General features: G+C 45.7%; 1 protein-coding gene across 2 annotated transcripts in view; it reads right to left on the reverse strand.

Moving 5' to 3' along the window:
- Positions 1–18640, reverse strand: part of LOC148009099 (uncharacterized) — a 240525-nt gene that overhangs the window by 50827 nt on the left and 171058 nt on the right. For both annotated transcript variants that reach the window (XM_087673820.1, XM_087673822.1), the window contains 3 exons: positions 5854–5985; positions 5065–5274; positions 4894–4984 (listed from right to left, as the gene is read on the reverse strand). In XM_087673820.1, the coding sequence (XP_087529946.1) occupies positions 4894–4984; positions 5065–5274; positions 5854–5985 (433 nt within the window). The remainder of the gene's footprint in view (positions 1–4893; positions 4985–5064; positions 5275–5853; positions 5986–18640) is intronic.

Here is an 18640-nt window from a genome sequence, read left to right on the forward strand (position 1 = left end):
GTGTCTGCCAATCCTAGCAGTGTACTCCACGAACTTGGGTGGCTTCTTGGCAATTGCAGTGGCCGGCCATAGCCACTCTCCTGGATCCCACTCCAGCTCATCAAGTGGTCTGCCCTCCCAGATCCATAGGCACCACTCCTTGAGCTCCATCCAGAAAACATAGGGGTCCAGTCGCCATGTCTTCCCCTGAAGGCCCACCACCCGAATCCTCCTCCACGAAAGGGTGGCTATCCCCTCATCCTACTGCCCTCTGTCAAGGGCTAGATGCCCCCCTTTTGAACGGTGAAGAAAGTCCCCTGTGGGGCACCGCCCAATCTACCTACCATCTGTAAGGGGATGCCTACTGGTGAAAACCTAGCGGCCCATACCTCCCCGGGCTCTATAAGCTCTTATATCGGGGGAGCAAGCCACTCCAGAGGTATTGCTGCATCTATCTCCTTTCTCCTCAACTCCACTGCTCTTTGGCAGCCTGATACTCGTTGCAACACCTCCTCCGCCATCCTGTACACTTCCTGCCACGTCTTGATGGTTTGAGCCGGGCCGGTCTCCCAACCAGCCCACTAGATGTGGGGGCGCTCGCCAATCTGTGCCCCTTCATGATATTTGACATGGGGGTTCCAGATCATCGGCTGATGGTCTATCTCCTCGTGGTAGCCTGGGGGGCTTTGGATTAGGGCCTTACGGAGGCCCTACCACACGCGGAGTAAGCTGCATAGGAAAGGTAATTTGGGGGGGTGGTCTAGGCTGACGTGAAGATCCATCTCAGGGATGGCCTCCACTCACCGCCAAGCCTCGGTCTACAGTCTTGAAGACCCTCCTGCAATAAGACCTTCAAGGTCTGCCCGCTTGGTGTGAGGCCGCACACAACTAGCTTGCCCAAGAGAGCCTTACTTTGATACTCTGGGTCTATGATCCCAAGCCCTTTCTCTGATCGATGCCGTATGATGGTCGCCCACACCACCTTGGCCTTGGAATCCCTGGAGCCATCTGACCCTGACCAAAAGGAAGTTCCGCACTAGGCGGCAAAGCTGTAGTACGCAGGCCGAGGAGAAGCACCAACACGAGGCGATGTACCAAGCAGTCACTAGGAGCACCTGGTTAACCACCAGGGCTCGGATGGCTAGTGAGAGGCGAGCGGTGCTCCAGTAGGTCAGTTTCCTCCGAACAGAATCAAGGACAAGAAGAAACTGTTGGGCAGGAGTGATGTCGAGTCCCACCTGGAACCCTAGGTACCAAACGGTCTGCCTTCTGCTTACCCATCTAAATCCTAGGTGGATGCCCCACTCCGTACTAGCATCGGGGTCTGTGAGGAAACCAACCGACTTCCGCCAGTTAATTTTCACTCACGCTGCAGAACAGAACTCATCAAGAGCTAGCCTCACTCTCTCTAGTATCAACTCATTGTCCTCTATGAGGAGAGATGCATCATTTGCATACTCTGAGTCTAACAACTCAGTCTCCTCTCTCACTGGAAGCTAGAGGCCGCGTAATCCACTCACATGCGACCTGAGGAAGTGGGACATCGCCTCTGCAAAGAGTAGAAATAGGTATGGGGCTAGGGGGCAGCCCTGTCGAACCGATCTCTCTAGTCGAAACTCCTCCCCTCGCCTTCCACCTATGAGAACCCTGCTAGTGGCAGATCTGTAAAGTGCGGAGACCCCGCAAATCCAAACCTGGGGGAAACCCAACCTCACCATGGTGCCCTCTAGGAAATCCTAGTCCACCTTGTCATAAGCTTTCTCGAAATCCAAGAGTAGTACGGACAGTCTCTGCCCACTATGCTAAGCCCACTCTGTCGCCTCAAAGAAGATGAATACATTGTCTAGGGTGCTCCTATCTTGGACAAAGCTTGTCTGTGTGTCATGGATGATGTTTGGAAGCACGGGGCATAGTCGCCTACCAATCATCTTTGCCAGTGCCTTATAGGCCGCTGACAATAAGGTGATCAGTCTCCACTGGGAAAGCTCCAACTGGTCTCCCCCTTTAGGGAGAAGACTGATAAGGCTTGCCGAAAGACTCCTTGGCATCTGTCCTGAAGTGAAAATCTCTTGGAAGGCCATCAGTAGGGGGTTCTTTACCACTTCCCAGTAGGTAGTGAAAAAGGCCTTAGAGAGGCCACCCTCTCCCGGGCATTTTTGTCCATCCTGTGTATGGAAAACCTCCTCTAGTTCCTTCTCTATGAAGGGGGCTAGGAGGGAGCGTCCCATCTCCTTTGTGACGAGGGACGGGATGTGATCCTAGACCTGTTGTCTACATCTCTGCCCTCTAGTTGAGGCTGTCTTTTGTTGGAAAAGGCGCGTGTAATAATCGGTGGCAATCTCTATCACCTCATTTGGGCTAGAACGAGTCCTCCCATATACTGATCCCAAAGGCTGCGTATCTGCTCTCTTGCGGTGCGAGGCTGGTGCACCTGGAAGAACTCCTTGCACATTGTGTCCCCCTTCCACACCCAGAAGGCTACTGAGGTGCGGAAAGAGAACTCCGAGCACCTGTCCTCTAGGCCAGCCATGGCTGATCGTGTGCACACCTCCTGTGCGTGGAGGGTAGGATCCCCTGGTGTCTCCTGTAATAATCTCTGCATGGCTACAAGGTCCCGCCAAAGTGCTCTCTCCTCCTCCCAGCTCTGTTGCCTGGCATGTATGGCTGCCTCTTGGCAGATTTTGCTCGACTCGGCTAGAACCCCTGAAACCTCCTCTGCAATCCGGTCCCTCCTGCCCCACTCTCTGGTCCAAATCTGCTCTATCTGCCTCGTCACCTCCTCCCTCCTATAGATCGAGTCAGGGATCCGACAAGATCGTGTGTCTAGGGCGGATGCTAGGGGATCAAGTGTCAGGAGAACTGCGGACAACGTAGTGCCTGCCAACTGCTTAATCTGGCCTCCATGAGAGCCTCCCCACTCTCTCACATAAAACCTGTCCAACTGATCTAGCAAGACTCCACCTAGCCGTCTGTATCCCCAAGAGAAGTCTAGTGACCTTTCCCTCCTGTGGAAGGCACGGTCTCTCCAGGCATCGCGTACTCCTACTGCTAGTAGAAAGACCTTCCATGCCTCTTGCTCCTCCCCAACCATACCCTGGTAGTTTCTCCCTCTGCCCAACTGGTCCCCCAAATTCTCCAAGTTGTTGAAGTCTCCTCCAACGATCCAGGAGTCCACCTCTAGGAGTCCATCTGTGATCTCCACCTAGAACTTGCTGCATGCCCTAACCTCCGTAGGGGCATAGACATTGAGGACTCCAAGACATGAGTCCCCAATATCCAGTTTGATCCATAGAACCCTCCTTGCCACTATCGTCGCGTGGTCTTGTACATAGGTGGTGAGATTTGGGCCAATAGAGGTGCATACGTCTCTAGTCCTGCCGTGGGCACCTATGGCGTGCTCCCAGTAAGTGTGCGAGCTGCCGGGGAGTACCTTCCCTACCCGCTGAGCTTGGGTGGGAGTGAGCTTGTGCTCCTGTAGAAGTAAGATGTTGATCTGTCCGGCAAGGGCAGGCTGCAACTCTTGCCGAACAATGAATTTCTTGGAACCACGTGCCTCACTGTAGTGGAGACTATTCACATTCTTGGATGCAGGGTGTAGGCTTATGGGGAAACCTGTGACTGACCGAATAGGCATTTGTTCGGTGTTGAGGCTGCTAATGAAGAGGAAGAACTATGGGGCATACAAGTACGTTTTGCCGCCGGACTGGACGGTGAACTCCAGCCCCCCATGGTGGCACTCAGCTGGATCATAGGGGTGAGAGATGCTCCAGGTGGTACTATCAATGCATCTATCAGCCAAGCTGAGAGTTGTGACTCTGTACACTAGTAGAAACGGGCCACTTGTGCTAGGGGCCACTCGATCACATCCTGCGGAGCTTTCCACTGTTGAGGGGCTCGAAAAATAATGCTCAAGTGTGGGACCTCCGCACCAGCCCACCAGTTGATGTCCATCATGCAACCAGGCCATTCAGTAGTTCCAATCAAGATCATATCAGCAAGCCAAGTTAGAAATCTTGACTGAAAAATTGCGAGATGCTTTATATCAGTCACATAAATTTTTTCGAGGCTTACATGCCTCTCTTGCTCTCGATTGAGATCTAGGAGTCAGGATCGGCGAAGCTAAACTGGTTGATCAATCCATATCCCTCTGGTAGATGCAGGCTGAGGTTGTGCTGCAGCCTCCTTAGTATTTCCCCTGGAAAAAAGACCAAGACTGCTTTGAAGCTGCCTCGGTATTCCTCGTGAAGATATCTGTAAGCTGCCTTTGTATAGGCCCTCAGTGTATTGGTGCTCTATCCCTGAGGTAAATCTCTCTAAGTCTCCGTATCTCCAGGAGAAAGAGGCTGAGACATCTTTGATTAGTGTAATCTATGACTATTGACAGAGGTCTAAACCATCCATGAACAAGCAGTGAAAGCACCCTGGAATATCATAATTTGCCGAACAAAGATGTAGTACCCCCCTGCTTCTGGCTTTCATCGACAAATCTGGCATATGTGCTCCGTTAAAGAGTTTTCATTACTCCTTTTTAAGTTATACATATTAGGAAAACTTTTAAACATGTATAATGGCTTTCTCTCCGGCAGGTTATTATTGCGATCATCAGTTGTGAATCGACTCAAAAGCGAGGGATCTTTGATAGAGAAATCTCTAAACTATGATCAAGATAAGCATCCTTAGGTGCTATGAGCTCTTCTGTAAGTATCAAAAGAGGAAACTTCATATCCTGGTGACCTAACCAGGCAGGCAAGTAAACTAAACAATTTGTTAGGGGCTACACAAATCCAGACCAGCCCTTCAGATAAACTGAGGTCAACTCAGTCCATGAAATTAGATATTGGTGTCATTGTTTTGTGTGAGAAAGCAGAATCTGAACTGAGTCATTGCAGCCATGAAAGTGATGAAATACAGAACCTCCAAGAAGAACAGTCCTTCCTTTTGACCAAGTTGATAGAACAGGCATGTCTAGCACTCTCCGTTCCAAAATAAGGTCTGGATCTGTAGCCTGTCAAACCAGACAAGGAATAACTTTGCTTCCAGGCACCATTTGGAGCTTGGAAATAACCTGTAATCAAAGACACTTACCTGGATAATTGATATGGCAAGGCTAAATCCCTCAAAATAGTGAAGTAGCCTTTCTTTGGATTCTTCTTTTGTTTTAGAGCGGATTTTTGAACTTCCTTCACAATAATCATCTTCAACACTCAGAGCCCAATAAAGCTTGCCTTGAACTCCATTCACAATAAAAATAGTTCTTCCATTGAATAGTGATGACAATGTTCCAGTGATCAAACCCTGAAACACAAGTTTCTGAGATTGAAGTACGAGTAATAATTTTACAAAAAAGGAACTTGAAATTTCAAAATGAGACCCAACCAAGCACCAATTCAACAGTACAAATCCATGCATTTCAGAGAGTTTCATAGAATACTGAATTCTAGCTCAAACAGTCTACTCCAAGACAAACATACAATGTTTCTTTGGCATTCTTACTCAGACAACCCAATAATAATGCTCCTTTGGTGAAAGTCAGCACATTCTATCATGTGTCAGTTTTAATGTGTGCCTGCCTCTGATCCACATGTGGAGACTGCATGCACGATTGCCACCAGTAAAAACTGATGTCCTAATCTGACACTGGACCACACGGAAGAACCAATGAAAAGTTTCTGCACGTTTGCCACAGTAATGACTGAAATCATTCTAACCATGGCACCAAACTAGACCTGAATATCCAATGCTCTGTAAAAATTTTAGCTGCTACATTTTCTTGGCATTACTAATAAATGAAGGGCATGCTATTTACTGATACTTACATACATATAAGCCAATTATAAATTACACGACCCTTGTTGAAAAGGATGCAAAAAGCACCTCATGTGAACAGAGGTGGCTGTCAATAACAGCTCGCCACATGGTTCGTCCATTGTCTCGTGGTGTTGTGTGACCAAACAATGTTGTTCTTACAGTGGAGCGGATTCCATCTGCACCAATCACCAAAGGTGCCTGCCACCATTACACACAAGAGCATAATCAGCCAATGAAAGGATCAAGCTTCCAAAACATAAACAATTAATATGTTGAGACACCTTTCAATTAAAAGCCACATGACATCCTTTTCTATGCATCATAAAGGGCTTTTACACACAAAGCACAGTCGAGTAAAACATGAGTTGCAACCACAATGGCAATGTATCTGCTGTCCCTGCCACCAAATCTGATGCCCTGCTTTTCTCAACACTGTTTCTCCTGTATCCCCTTGTCTCACCTTTCCATCTACCTTCCCTTGTTATCACCTATATAGCTTGTTTCTGTCCACTTTTCTCATACCTGCAACAGTTCCACACCCTGCTCTTTTCTGCCAGTTACTAACCTGGTTCCTCATTTCCTTCCCCTACAGTCACTTTCTGAAGGGAACACATGCCCAGTTGGTGGTTTAGGATGAATGAACGAAGGCTGCTTCAAGCACCCACAGTTTGTACCAGTGTTCAAACTTGTTTCTCACTTAATGGACACCATCAGCTCACTCCATACTGCCTGCTTCTACAACACAGTGAGATGTGATTAACACCTTGGCTCCTACATTCCATATCATGGTTCAAGGGGTGAACATTACTCCCCTCCTATACCTTCGAGCCAGCAAGGGGGGTCATAGGTCACCCTCTAACTGAAGCCAAGCGTCAGTGTCGCAATCATCTTTCATTCTTGTCTTCAACCACAAAGAATAGATAATCAAAGGGAGCCTTCTACTTTGTGTTCACAGTCCAGTGCTCCCTGGGTGCTGTCAGCCTGTTTGGAGGTTCCCCGTGCTGTCACCAGCTGTTGGATATCATCAAATCAGCTACCTTTACTGTTTCAGCCTGCAGTTGACCATCCAGCCTGCCATGTCGCACTCAAGCTGCTGCATTTGCATCAGGTGGAGTGCATTTTAATCACCCTTAGCTCTAGTCTATTGCATCTACTTCACTTCTTAATGATACTGCTGTACTTGGGATCTGTACACGGAGGACAACACTCTCCGGCACTCTCCCTCAGCCCGGTCCCACGAGAGTCCATGGTTGTTGGACAGCTTTGCTCCTTGAGCTCTCACATTTGTACAAAACCTTCATTCATTCATTCATCAGAACCACCTTTTCCTAATTTTTTAATTTTGCAATTTTGTCTAGGTCCACTGTGTTTTACTTGTGCTCATACACTGTGTTTACTTGTGCTCGTCCACTGTGTTTTACTTGTGCTCATACACTGCTTTATTTGCAATTTTGTCTAGGTCCACTGTGTTTTACTTGTGCTCATACACTGTTTTCTCTGCAAACCCTAGCATATCTTCACAGGGGGATCTTCCAGTGGAATCCTCAACATCTACGCATTGACACAGGTCAAAGCAGGCCTGTTTCTTAGTTAGATGTGGCAACTTCAACAATCTAGAGAGCTTAAAGGACAGGCAAGGAAGAGGCACAGACTTACATATTGCTGCATATGGAGAACAGGAGGCCTTCCTTTTTGCAATCGGTGTTAAAGATGTTTGGAGAAATCTAACTTCCCCTGCTTGACTTCTATTGGGCCTAAAGGCAATTGGGAGGTAGCCTCTTGGAGTGCCTTGATGTTGGTGGAGATGGACAATAGCTCAGCTTGGGAGAGTGTGCAGAGAGTAGAGGGAGAGAGAGCGTGTATGGTCATTGCTCGGAAACTTGATTGATAGCAAAAGTAAGGTACCAAAGTACAAAGTACAACCCTTGGACTTTAGGGTTGTGTAAGTGGCTTAAAGTGCGTTCACACACAAAAGAGTGTAATGTGAGGTAAGTGACTGAGATGTGTAACATAAATACACAAATGAAGAATAATGTGACTGGGGGGAAAAACCTCTCTTATGGAGAGTAAAAAGTGCCCCAATGTCCTATGTGCAAAACACCGACACTCCTCTATGAGCGTAGGTGTGAGTAAAACCCAACGAACCCCCCTGAAGTGAAAAGTGATCAGCATACAACCAAAGGAGATCAAATTTAAAGCATTGTGAAATGCTTCAAATTTGTTGGGAGCAAGAGCTTTGGTGAAGATGTCTGCCACATTGTTGTTGGTAGAATAGTAGACAAGGTTGATATCCTCTGCATGTAGCCTCTCCTTGACAAAGTGATAATGTATCTCAATGTGTTTCATGTTTGCATGAAAGATTGGGTTCCGTGCCACTGCAATGGCACTCTAACTGTCAGTAAACAAAGGAGTAGGCTCCGTGACATACATCAAGATCAATTGACAAACGTCTCAACCATACACATTCAACTGTAGTAGTGAAAGCTGCCTTATATTCATCTTAACAAGATGATGTGGCAACAGTGGATTGTTTCTTGCTAAGCTAAGAAATGCAAGAAGAGCCAAGAAAGAAACAATTTCTACTTGCAGAATGAGGAGAACCAAAATTTTCAGCCCAATCTGAATCATTGTAAGCATGTAACTGCAGCGCCCCCCGGCATAAAGCAATCCAAGAGTCCTAGAGCCCTATAAGCAACAGAAAACACGCTTCACAGCTTGCCAATGTGACATGCATGGGCTGTGTATATATTTGCTTAAGGCTGAAATCACAAACTGAATATCTAGCCTTGTGTTGCATGAATAAATGAGACATCCAACCTCTTGGATTGTTTCTTGCTAAGCTAAGAAATGCAAGAAGAGCTAAGAAAGAAACAATTTCCACTTGTAGAATGACGAGAATCAAAATTTCCAGCCCAATCTGAATCATTGTAAGCATGTAACTGTAGCGCCCCCCCGCCATAAAGCAAGCCCTATAAGTAACGGAAAACACGCTTCACAGCTTGCCAATGTGACATGCATGGGCTGTGCATGTATTTCCTTAAGGCTGAAATCACAAACTGAATATCTAGCCTTGTGTTGCATGAATAAATGAGATATCCAACTGCTAGAGCATATGCATGAATGCCAAACATATCATTGTCATCATGCAAAGACAACTTAAGTCTAGTTTCCATCGGTGCGCTTTATTGGCTTGCAATCCTGGAAGCCAAATCTCTCAAAGAGTTTATCAATATATTTGGAATGTGACAATCCAATGCCTCTAGCATCATGAATAAATTGAAAGCCCAAATAGTAATGCAAAGGCCCCAAATTTGACATATCAAAAGTTCGCTGCAAATTTTTCTTAAATACTAAAATTTGACTAGTATGTGTCCCTGTGAGTAAGAGATCATCCACATAAGGACAAATAACCAGCAAGGATCCCCCCTCTTTGCATACATAAAGAGTAGATTTTGATGGGCTGTTAATGAACCCTTGGCTGAGTAAGAAGGCATCAATTTTGGCATACTACCAAGCTCGTGGAGCTTGCTTCAAACCATACAAAGCCTTTTTTAGCTTGCGTACCAAGTATTCGGATCCTTCAATTGCAAAACCCATGGGCTGCTGAACATAGACTTCTTCTTGAAGTTCCCCATGTAAAAATCCAATTTTAATGTCTAGCTAGTGCACAATCCAACCATAATGGACATCCAATGCAACCATGCACTTGATGGTGGTCATATGGGATGTAGGAGCAAACGTCTTCTCATATCAATGCCTTTCTTTTACGCATAGCCTTTCGCCACAAGCTTGGCCTCGTACTTATCAATGGATCCATCCGCTTTTCATTTTAGTTTATAGACCCATTTAGTACCAATGACTTTCTTTCCAATAGGTAATGTAACTAAATCCCATGTTTGATTCTTTATGATAGAATTATATTCAGCTTGCATTGCTTCCATCCAATGCACACTCTGTTGTACATCATCAAAAGAATCAGGCTCATCATCATCAAGTGTGTTTTTTGCCATAACAAACTCCATAGCATTAGCATGAATATGCAAACGTGTTTGTCTTCGAATACAACCAACAAGAGGAGCATCCAAATGACTCTCTTGTAGAGTCTGCAATATCATCTAAGGATATGCCTAGCTTCCTGATTATATACATGCTCTTGATAAACCTCATGTTCAACATCTTTCTGAATATTCAGATCGGCCATAGGTTGAATTTCTGCATTATTTAGTGGAGCAGCTGGCTGAACATTTTGTTCATTTAATGAAGCTCCAGTGATACAAAAGAAATAGGCAGCAGCCCTTCAAAATCCTCTTTTGCAGCCTAATATATGTCATAAACAGCAAGAGATAATTCTGATTTTTCATTAAAAATCACATCTCTATTGACAAAAACTTTCTTGGAAATAGGATCATATAATCTGTACCCTTTGCTTTCACTATTGTACCCCACAAATATGCACTCCACAGCCTTATTGTCTAACTTTTTTCTTAATACTCTCAGAATATGAGCACATGCAAGACACCCAAAAGTATGAAAGTGATCAACTGAAGGTTTACGACTGTTCCAAGCCTCAAAAGGCGTTATATTTTACAATGCCTTGGTAGGACACCTATTCTAAACGTGACAATCACACATAACTGTCCGGCTGTCTATTGGCCACTGTTAAAGGATGCCATGGCCGCTGTGGGCACTATTCTGGTCCCCCCAAGCCTAAGGGCCGTCAATCGTAATCGTTTGTGTATGTTATGGGACACTGCTAGGAAAAGGCCTGCTTGGTTACGTCTTAACTGCTCTAGCATGCATCCTTTACACTTTCGTTTGAAATGGGGCAACTTTGCAGGGCATTGCTTTTCGTGTGGAAAATTTGGTCATTTTATGGCCGAATGCCCAGAGAAGCACCACACTTCAAATGCTGAGCATGTTGCGCTGCCCATGGAAGATATGGTGTGTGATGCTCCGTTGCAGAATGCCACCCAGCCACCTAAAGTTTTGGATAAAGGTAAACAGCAGGTTTCGGGTTTGGATTCCCGTCGCAATGACTGGGTCGATGTACGCGCATAAAAAGGCAAGAGGCTTGTTGTTGGCATGGTGGATACTGTGCCTACTGCCTCACAAGATTCCATGCGTACTTATATGCGTAGGAAAGAAATGTTGTCTTCAGAGCACTCTGCTCCTGTTATGGTTTCCTCTGCTCCCCGTCAACAGCCCACTAGGAGAGTGTATTCGGATGGTCCAAAGGGTCCACCTGCTAAGCTGGATTTTGATACAAGAGGTAACGTCATTACCCCATGGGATCGTCGTCATCCCCGTTCCATCCCCAAGACAGGGGATATGCCGTCTACCTCCAAATCTGGTCGTTAGAACTCTTTTACCGTGTTAGCTGATTTCTTGGATGAGGGAGCCTTGGACATTCTCCCAGAAAAGGTCAAATCGAGGCAAGTTGTGCCTCGTACCTGATTTTGTTTTGAATACACATGAAAATAGCCACGTGGAATTTGTTCTCGCCACAAGCAACATGCCATGTCGACTGTATTGCATGAGAATCAGTGGGATGTCTTGTGTGTTGTTGAGCACAAGAGTCACGATGAAGCGGGAAAAGTTGTGGATTGCCATGGCTTTCGTTTGTTCTATGTAGGGACGTATGCCATGCATTATTCTGGTGTGCTCATGATTGTCCATGAAAAATATCAGCTTGTTCTTATTAAAAATGATGTACATGGCCGCTTTGTGGTGATTGAAATTTTATTCGAAGGAGAGATCTTATGGTTACTTGGCCTCTATGCTCCGAATGATCCTTTATCTCGCCGGGAGCTTTGGCATACTTTGCAGACTTCCTTGTCACTTGGCAGACGGGGTTTTTTGATGGGGGATTTCAATATGTGTGTTGATTCTTCGCAGTCCACATCGGAGCATTACGTAATGGACGCGCCGGAAGGTCGTATGTGGCATGAGTTGGCTCTTGCCGTTCTTCAGTAAGATCTCTGGTCTTGGCTACACCCTTCTTCTACAGGGTTTACTTTCCATTCTGCCCAGTATGCAACAACATGGTCGCAGTTGGACCGCATATACATCATGCAGAATGATGATTTCCTTCCTGAGATGCTCGAAATGAAAGTGTTGCAGCAATATGCCTTGTTGGACCATTTCCCTCTACAGCTCGAGCTGGTTGCACAACCCATTGCACCTTTTAAGCAATTTCTGGAGAGACTCCCTTTGCGTTTCAACTCCTCTTATTTGAAGCATGCAATCTTTCAAGGCTATATGCAGCAATTGATTGATAGATTCTTATTGGACTTCTCCTCTCAGGGCGCTGCTTCGTTTGAACAATTGCTCTCTAATGTGCAGCGGGTTACTCAGCAGTATGGGATCCATCATGCCTCTCTTTGTCGGCGGCGTCGACAAGCAGCGGAGGACCTGCTGGCTTTGGTTCGTTCTCTGCTGGTGGACACTCCAGATGATGAATTTCTGCTGTCAATGGCAATGCGTGTGGCTGATCTTATTAAAGACTTTCAGTTGAAATCTTATCAGCAGGCCAAATTGCAACATCTGACGGAGACTTTGCAAGATAGTGCTTGTCAGACTCATAAGTTCTTTCATGCTCTCCATGCCTCTCCTGCTCAAAAGAATATGACTAGATTCCAGGATGCAGAAGATCAAATGGTCCTTGATCCACAGACTATTGTGAATATGTGTAGGAATTATTTCCTCGACCTTCTTGGTTCCACTTCTCCACCTTCAGGCCAAATTACTCATGCCCGTTCAGTTTTTTATGATCTGGTCCGCAATCAGGTTCCGCACGACATGCAAGCTACTATGGAAACAGATATTTGTGAGGCGGAGGTTATGGATGTTTTGTTACACTTGCCCAAGGATAAAAGTCCTGGCTGGGATGATCTCACCAATGAGTTCTTTGAGGTTTTTGCTACCCAACTGGCGAAACCATTGACGGCTTTGTTTCAGCGGGTGTGGAAAACGGGGATCATGCCTTTCTCATGGAAAGGAGGACTTATTAAACTACTTCCAAAAGTTCCTTCGCCGTCTATGTTGAAACATTGGCGCCCAATTTCTTTGATGGGTTCTATGTATAAAATCTTTTCCAAAGTAATGGCGAATCGGCTCCACAAGCATCTTCCTGCCATTGTGCATCCTCTCCAATATGGTTTCATTAAGGACCGAAACATTCTGCACAATGTATTAAATACGCAACTGGCGATTGATTATGCAAGGCATTCTAATCAGGAGGTTGTACTGATTCAATTGGACCTGGAAAAGGCTTTTGATTATCTGGACTGGTCTTTCATTGTAGAACTTATGTCTACTATGGGCTTTGGTACTCGGATGTCTCGTCTGATCTACACCATCAGTGCTGCAGCGTCTTCGCGAGTCATGCTAAATGGAGGTGTTACCGAGCCATTCGTCCTTGCTCGCTCTGTCAGACAGGGGTGCCCTTTGAGTCCTCTCTTCTTTGCCCTTGCGACTCATCCAATTCTTTCGATGTTATCTCATATGGCAACTTCTACTCAGTTGGCTGGATTGTCGCTTCCTTTTGGACAACACTTCATTAGTCAATCCTTGGCTGATGACAGCTTTATGATTCTGCGTGCGGACAAGAATAACCTTCACAAAGCATTAGATGTTTGGGCTCTCTTTGGTCAGGCTTCCGATCTTCGCATCAATGCTTTGAAATCAGCCATTCTCAGGTGCACGGATTCGGACTTGCAGTCATTGGACTGGCAGGGTATGGTTGTTCCCCACAGCTCCATTGTCAGGCATCTTGGATACCCTTTGGGTGTTGATGTTCCCCCAAAGCACCTACTACGATGGATTTCACAGAAACTGGCGGCTAAGTTTCTGTATTGGAAGTCTAAGGCCTGGCCCTTCCATGGTCACCTCAAAGTAGCCCAGACAATTATGTTGCAAATGCTCACATATTTCCTGCCATTGCTGCCCTGGACTACTACTACACTGAATGCTCTTACTCAGTCTATTCGTTTCATGTTATGGAAGAAGGATTCCTTGCATGCAGGCATTTCCTGGATTTCTTGGTCGCATGCGTGCACCCCCAAACGCATGGGTGGAGGGGCCATTTTAGATGCCCAAACCCATATGCTGGCACTCCGTTGGTTTCTTTTTCTTGCCATGTGCTCGGATCATCATCCGTGGGTCGTCATAGCTCGTTATTTTCTTGAGGATCACGGGCTTCTGCATGGTAATACCCAAATCCGGAGTTCCTGGTGGCATGTTCTTAATGCCGATTCTCGGTTCTCCAGTTCTTCTTCATCTCTGCTTGCCCATTTGGTATGTTCCGGGAGACTGGTCCTCCGGAAGGCTCAGTGGCATCTAGCGGAGGATCGCTTAGCTACTAATTCTTTTCAATTGGAATTGTTGGCAGTCTCGCGGTTACTTTCGTGGGAAGCTAAACATCAGCTTCAACCAAAATTCAACCACATGGCACGTTTGGGCTTAACTTTAGTCGCGGATGCCACCCTTGCCAATCGCAATGTGTTGATATCCTTTCGTACAGCCAGGAGGCTTTTCACGATCCCTCGTGGATACAGGCATTTATGGGAACAGCTTTCGATGGTGCTCAAGAGCAGACAACCCTTTCCTGCCCTTGCTTCGGATCGTCCCTGGCAGGACTGGGACTTTGCAGGCCGGCTAAATTTAGAAAAGGCTTCAACTAACCAGATGTATCATCTTCTGATTAAAGATCATCAATGGCTAGTTACTAAAGCTAATACTCTATGGGGATTGCATAAATCCCGGTCATGGTGGAGGGCAAATGTGATGGAGGGCTGGTTGAACAAGACACCCTTCAAATATAAGGTCTTTCTTTGGAGGGTGATGATTGGTGGTCTTTCTCTTGCTTCAGCCCTTTCCAAGCGTCGAATCTCCAACGGCAATTGTTTCTTTTGCACCACCAGTGTGGAATCGGCCCGTCATCGATTTATTTCTTGCCCTCTCGCTAAGAAATTCTGGTCACTATTGTCAACGGTTTGGCGAGCAGTGGTTGGTTTCTCGCTAAGCCCTTTTGATTGGGTTTTTGTGCGGCCCAAATACCCCACACCGGCACAGTCGCATATGAAGATCTTGTTTCACTTTCTCAGATACTGAGGCTGTTGGCACAATTGGACCATTTGGAATGCTTTTATTTTTGATTCAGCCTCTAATGTTCAAGGACATATTGCTAGGCTTAAAGGCCTCTTGCATTGGCAGATAGATCTCATTCGACACTCTGACTTACTCCCTCGGGAGGACTTACTTCCCTGGCATATGGCAATTTCCTCTGCGTCTTTGCCATGACGTTGTAACTCTTAGGTCGTCTAGTTCTTGTAGAGAGACAGTGTGTTCTTTACACACGATGGGATAGAGCCATCGTGTAAACTTGTACCATTTTCATAATTAATACAATTACCTTTTACGAAAAGAAGAGAGAGAGAGAGAGTGAGAGAGAGAGAGTGATGCGGAAGTGTATGGCGCTGAGATAGAGTGAACACGGAGAGCACACAGAGAGAGAGAGAGAGAGAGAGAGAGAGGAGGGGGGGTATACGAAAAAAAAAGAGAGGAGGGGGGTTGAGAGAGAGAGAGAGAGAGATTCGAATTCATGTACAAACCTGTTTTTAGGGTTTCGAAATCAGCTGCAGAACTGTTTTAGGGTTTCGTTTTCATCTGTGCTGCTGTTTTAGGGTTTCGAATTCCTGTACAGACCTGTTTTTAGGGTTTCGAAATCAGCTGCAGAACTGTTCTAGGATTTTGTTTTCATCTCTGTGTGACAGCAGCTGTGCGGACTCTGTTCACAGAGAGAGAGAGAGAGAGAGAGAGAGAGAGAGAGAGTTTACGAAAAAGAGAGAGAGAGATCTTCAGCGAGGCAGTACTGGAATTCTGCGGGTATAGACAGACTGTGGCAGCAGGTCTGTCATTGTGAACGTGACTGCAGACTGAAGACACTTGTGACACAGGATGACAGCAGACTATTGATTTGTACCTATTTGTAAATACGCATAGAGAGAGAAAGCGCCCTGCAAATAGCTTCAGATCTCTTGTTAAAGTGGTGATACACCATGGCTGGTTTGGACATGGCCTTTATTGACCAAACGGTGGCAGCCATTGGTCCAGATTTTGAAACAGAGGAACCAGAGGATATGGTTCCTTGCACAGAGGAGGTGCCACCTGGTCTTGACTTCCAGCCTGCCGCGGGCAAACGCATCAAGCATACTTCGGAAGATACAATGGATCATCAAGAACGTTCTTATGCTCAGGTTGCTTTTGATTCTGTGGATTCTCAGGATGTTGACTAGGAGCATTTGTTGGAGTTTGCCAACACTCTGCTTGGTGATTATGTTCAACATAATCATGAAGCGTTTTCTGACTCTGAAAAACTGAAGATGTTCTGGAAGCCACTGTGGATCCTAAAAATGTTTTGCGCTCATTCTCAGTGTTTTATGAATGTGTTGTTATACTCTTCTTCACTGGTAGGATCCCAATGCTTTCCTATATTTGCCAGTGGTTGCAAAGTCTACTACAAGGGGAGTGTGTTGAAGAGATTTTTGTTGGGCCCTGAGACTTTTATGAGGTGCTATTGAAATCCGAGAAGCATCGTGCCGATCTGTTGACTAAATTGCCATTGTTCTTTGATCGCCATTTGATCCATGTTGTGCCATGGCGCCCAATGGCAAATTTTCAGCGCTTGCTTCAACCCGAATGCCCGGTGTGGGTTGAAGTGGAAAACTGTCCGGCTCTCTATTGGCCACTGTTAAAGGATGCCATGGCCATTGTGGGCACTGTTTTGGTTCCCCCGAGCCTAAGGGCCACGAATCGTAACCATTTGTGTATGTTATGGAATACTGCTCGGAAAAGGCCTGCTTGGTTACGTCTTAATTGCTTTGGCATGCATCCTTTGCACTTTCGTTTGAAATGGGTTAACTTTGCAGGGCATTGTTTTTCGTGTGGAAAATTGGGGCATTTTATGGCCGAATGTCCAGCGAAGCAACCGACTTCAGATGCTGAGCATGTTTTGCCTCCCATGGAAGATGTAGTGCTTGATGCTCCGTCGCAGGATGCGACCCAGCCATCTAAAGTTTTGGATAAAGGCAAACAACATATTTCGGGTTTGTATTCCCGTGACAATGACTGGGTAGATGTACGTGCCAAAAAAGGTAAAAGGTTTGATGTTGGCATGGCGGATACTGTGCCTAATGCTTCACAAGATTTCTTGCGTACTTATATGTGCATGAAAGACATGTTGTCTTCAGAGCACACTACTCATGCTATGGTTTCTTATGCTCCTCGCAATCAGCCCACTAGGAAAGTATATATGGATGGTCTGAAGGGCCCACCTGCTAAGTTGGCTTTTAAAGCTAGAGGTAAGGTGATTACCCCATGGGATCGTCGTTATCCCCGTTCCATCCCCAAGACAATGGATACACCGTCTACCATCTGGCCGTCAGAACTCTTTTGCCGTGTTAGCTGATTTTTTAGATGAGGGAGTCCTTGACATTCTAGCAGAAAAGGTTAAATCGAGACAAGCTTTGCCTCGTTCCTGATTTTCTTTTTTGAATACACATGAAGATAGCCACATGGAATGTGCGAGGCATTTGTTCTCGCAATAAGCAACATGCCATGTGGAGTTTATTGTATGAGAATCAGTGAGATGTCTTCTGTGCTGTTGAGCATAAGAGTCATGGTGAAGCAGGAAAAGTTGTGGATTGCCATGGGTTTCACTTGTTTTATGCAGGGACACATGCCATGAATTATTCTGGTGTGCTTATGATTGTACATGAGAAATATCAGCTTGTTCTTATTAAAAATGATGTATATGGTCGTTTTGTGGTGATTGAAGTTTTATTTGAAGGAGAGATCTTATGGTTACTTGGGCTCTATGCTCCAAATGACCCTTTATCCCGCCGGGATCTTTGGAATACTTTGCAAACCTCCTTGTCACTTGGCAGACGGGGTTTTTTTATGGGGGATTTTAATATGTGTGTTGATCCTTCACAGTCCACATCAGAGCATTCGCTGATGGACGCTCTGGAAAGCCGTGCATGGAATGCGTTTGCTCTTGCCGTACTTAAGCAAGATCTCTGGTCATGGCTACACCCTTCTTCTACAGGGTTTACTTTTCATTCTGCGAAGTATATAACTACATGGTCGCGGTTGGACCGCATGTACATCATGCAGGATGATGCTTTTCTTCCTGAGATGCTGGAAATGAAAGTGTTGCAGCAATATGCCTTGTCGAACCATTTTCCTCTACAACTTGAGATGCTTGTATAACCCATTGCACCTTTTAAGCAATTTCTGGATAGACTCCCTTTGCATTTCAACTCGTCTTATTTGAAGCATTCAATCTTTCTGGGTTATATGCAGCAATTGATTGATAGATTTTTATTGGACTTCTTCTCTGAGGGAAATGCTTCTTTTGAACGATTACTCTCTAATGTGCAGCGGGTTGTTCGGCAGTATGGGATCCATCATGCCTCTCTTTGTCGGCGGCGTCGACAAGCAGCGGAGGAATTACTGGCTTTGGTTCGTTCTGTACTGGTGGAGACTCCAGATGATGTATTTCTGCTGCCATTGGCTATGCGTTTGGCTGATCTTATTAAAGAGTTTCAGTTGAAATCTTATCAGCGGGCCAAATTGCAAAATTTGACTGAGAATTTGCAAGATAGTGCTTGTCAGACTCATAAGTTCTTTCGAGGTCACCATGCATCTCCTGCTCGAGAGAATATGACTAGACTCCAGGATGCAGAAGGTCAAATGGTTATTGATCCTCAGACTATTGTGAATATGTATAGGAATTATTTTCCAGACCTTCTTGGTTCTACTCCTTCACCTTCTGACCAAATTACTCATGCCC

Source organism: Lygodium microphyllum, unplaced genomic scaffold, assembly GCF_053477565.2.
Source record: "Lygodium microphyllum isolate KBCC unplaced genomic scaffold, Lygodium_microphyllum_v1.1.10 scaffold_40, whole genome shotgun sequence".
Taxonomy (NCBI): domain Eukaryota; kingdom Viridiplantae; phylum Streptophyta; class Polypodiopsida; order Schizaeales; family Lygodiaceae; genus Lygodium; species Lygodium microphyllum.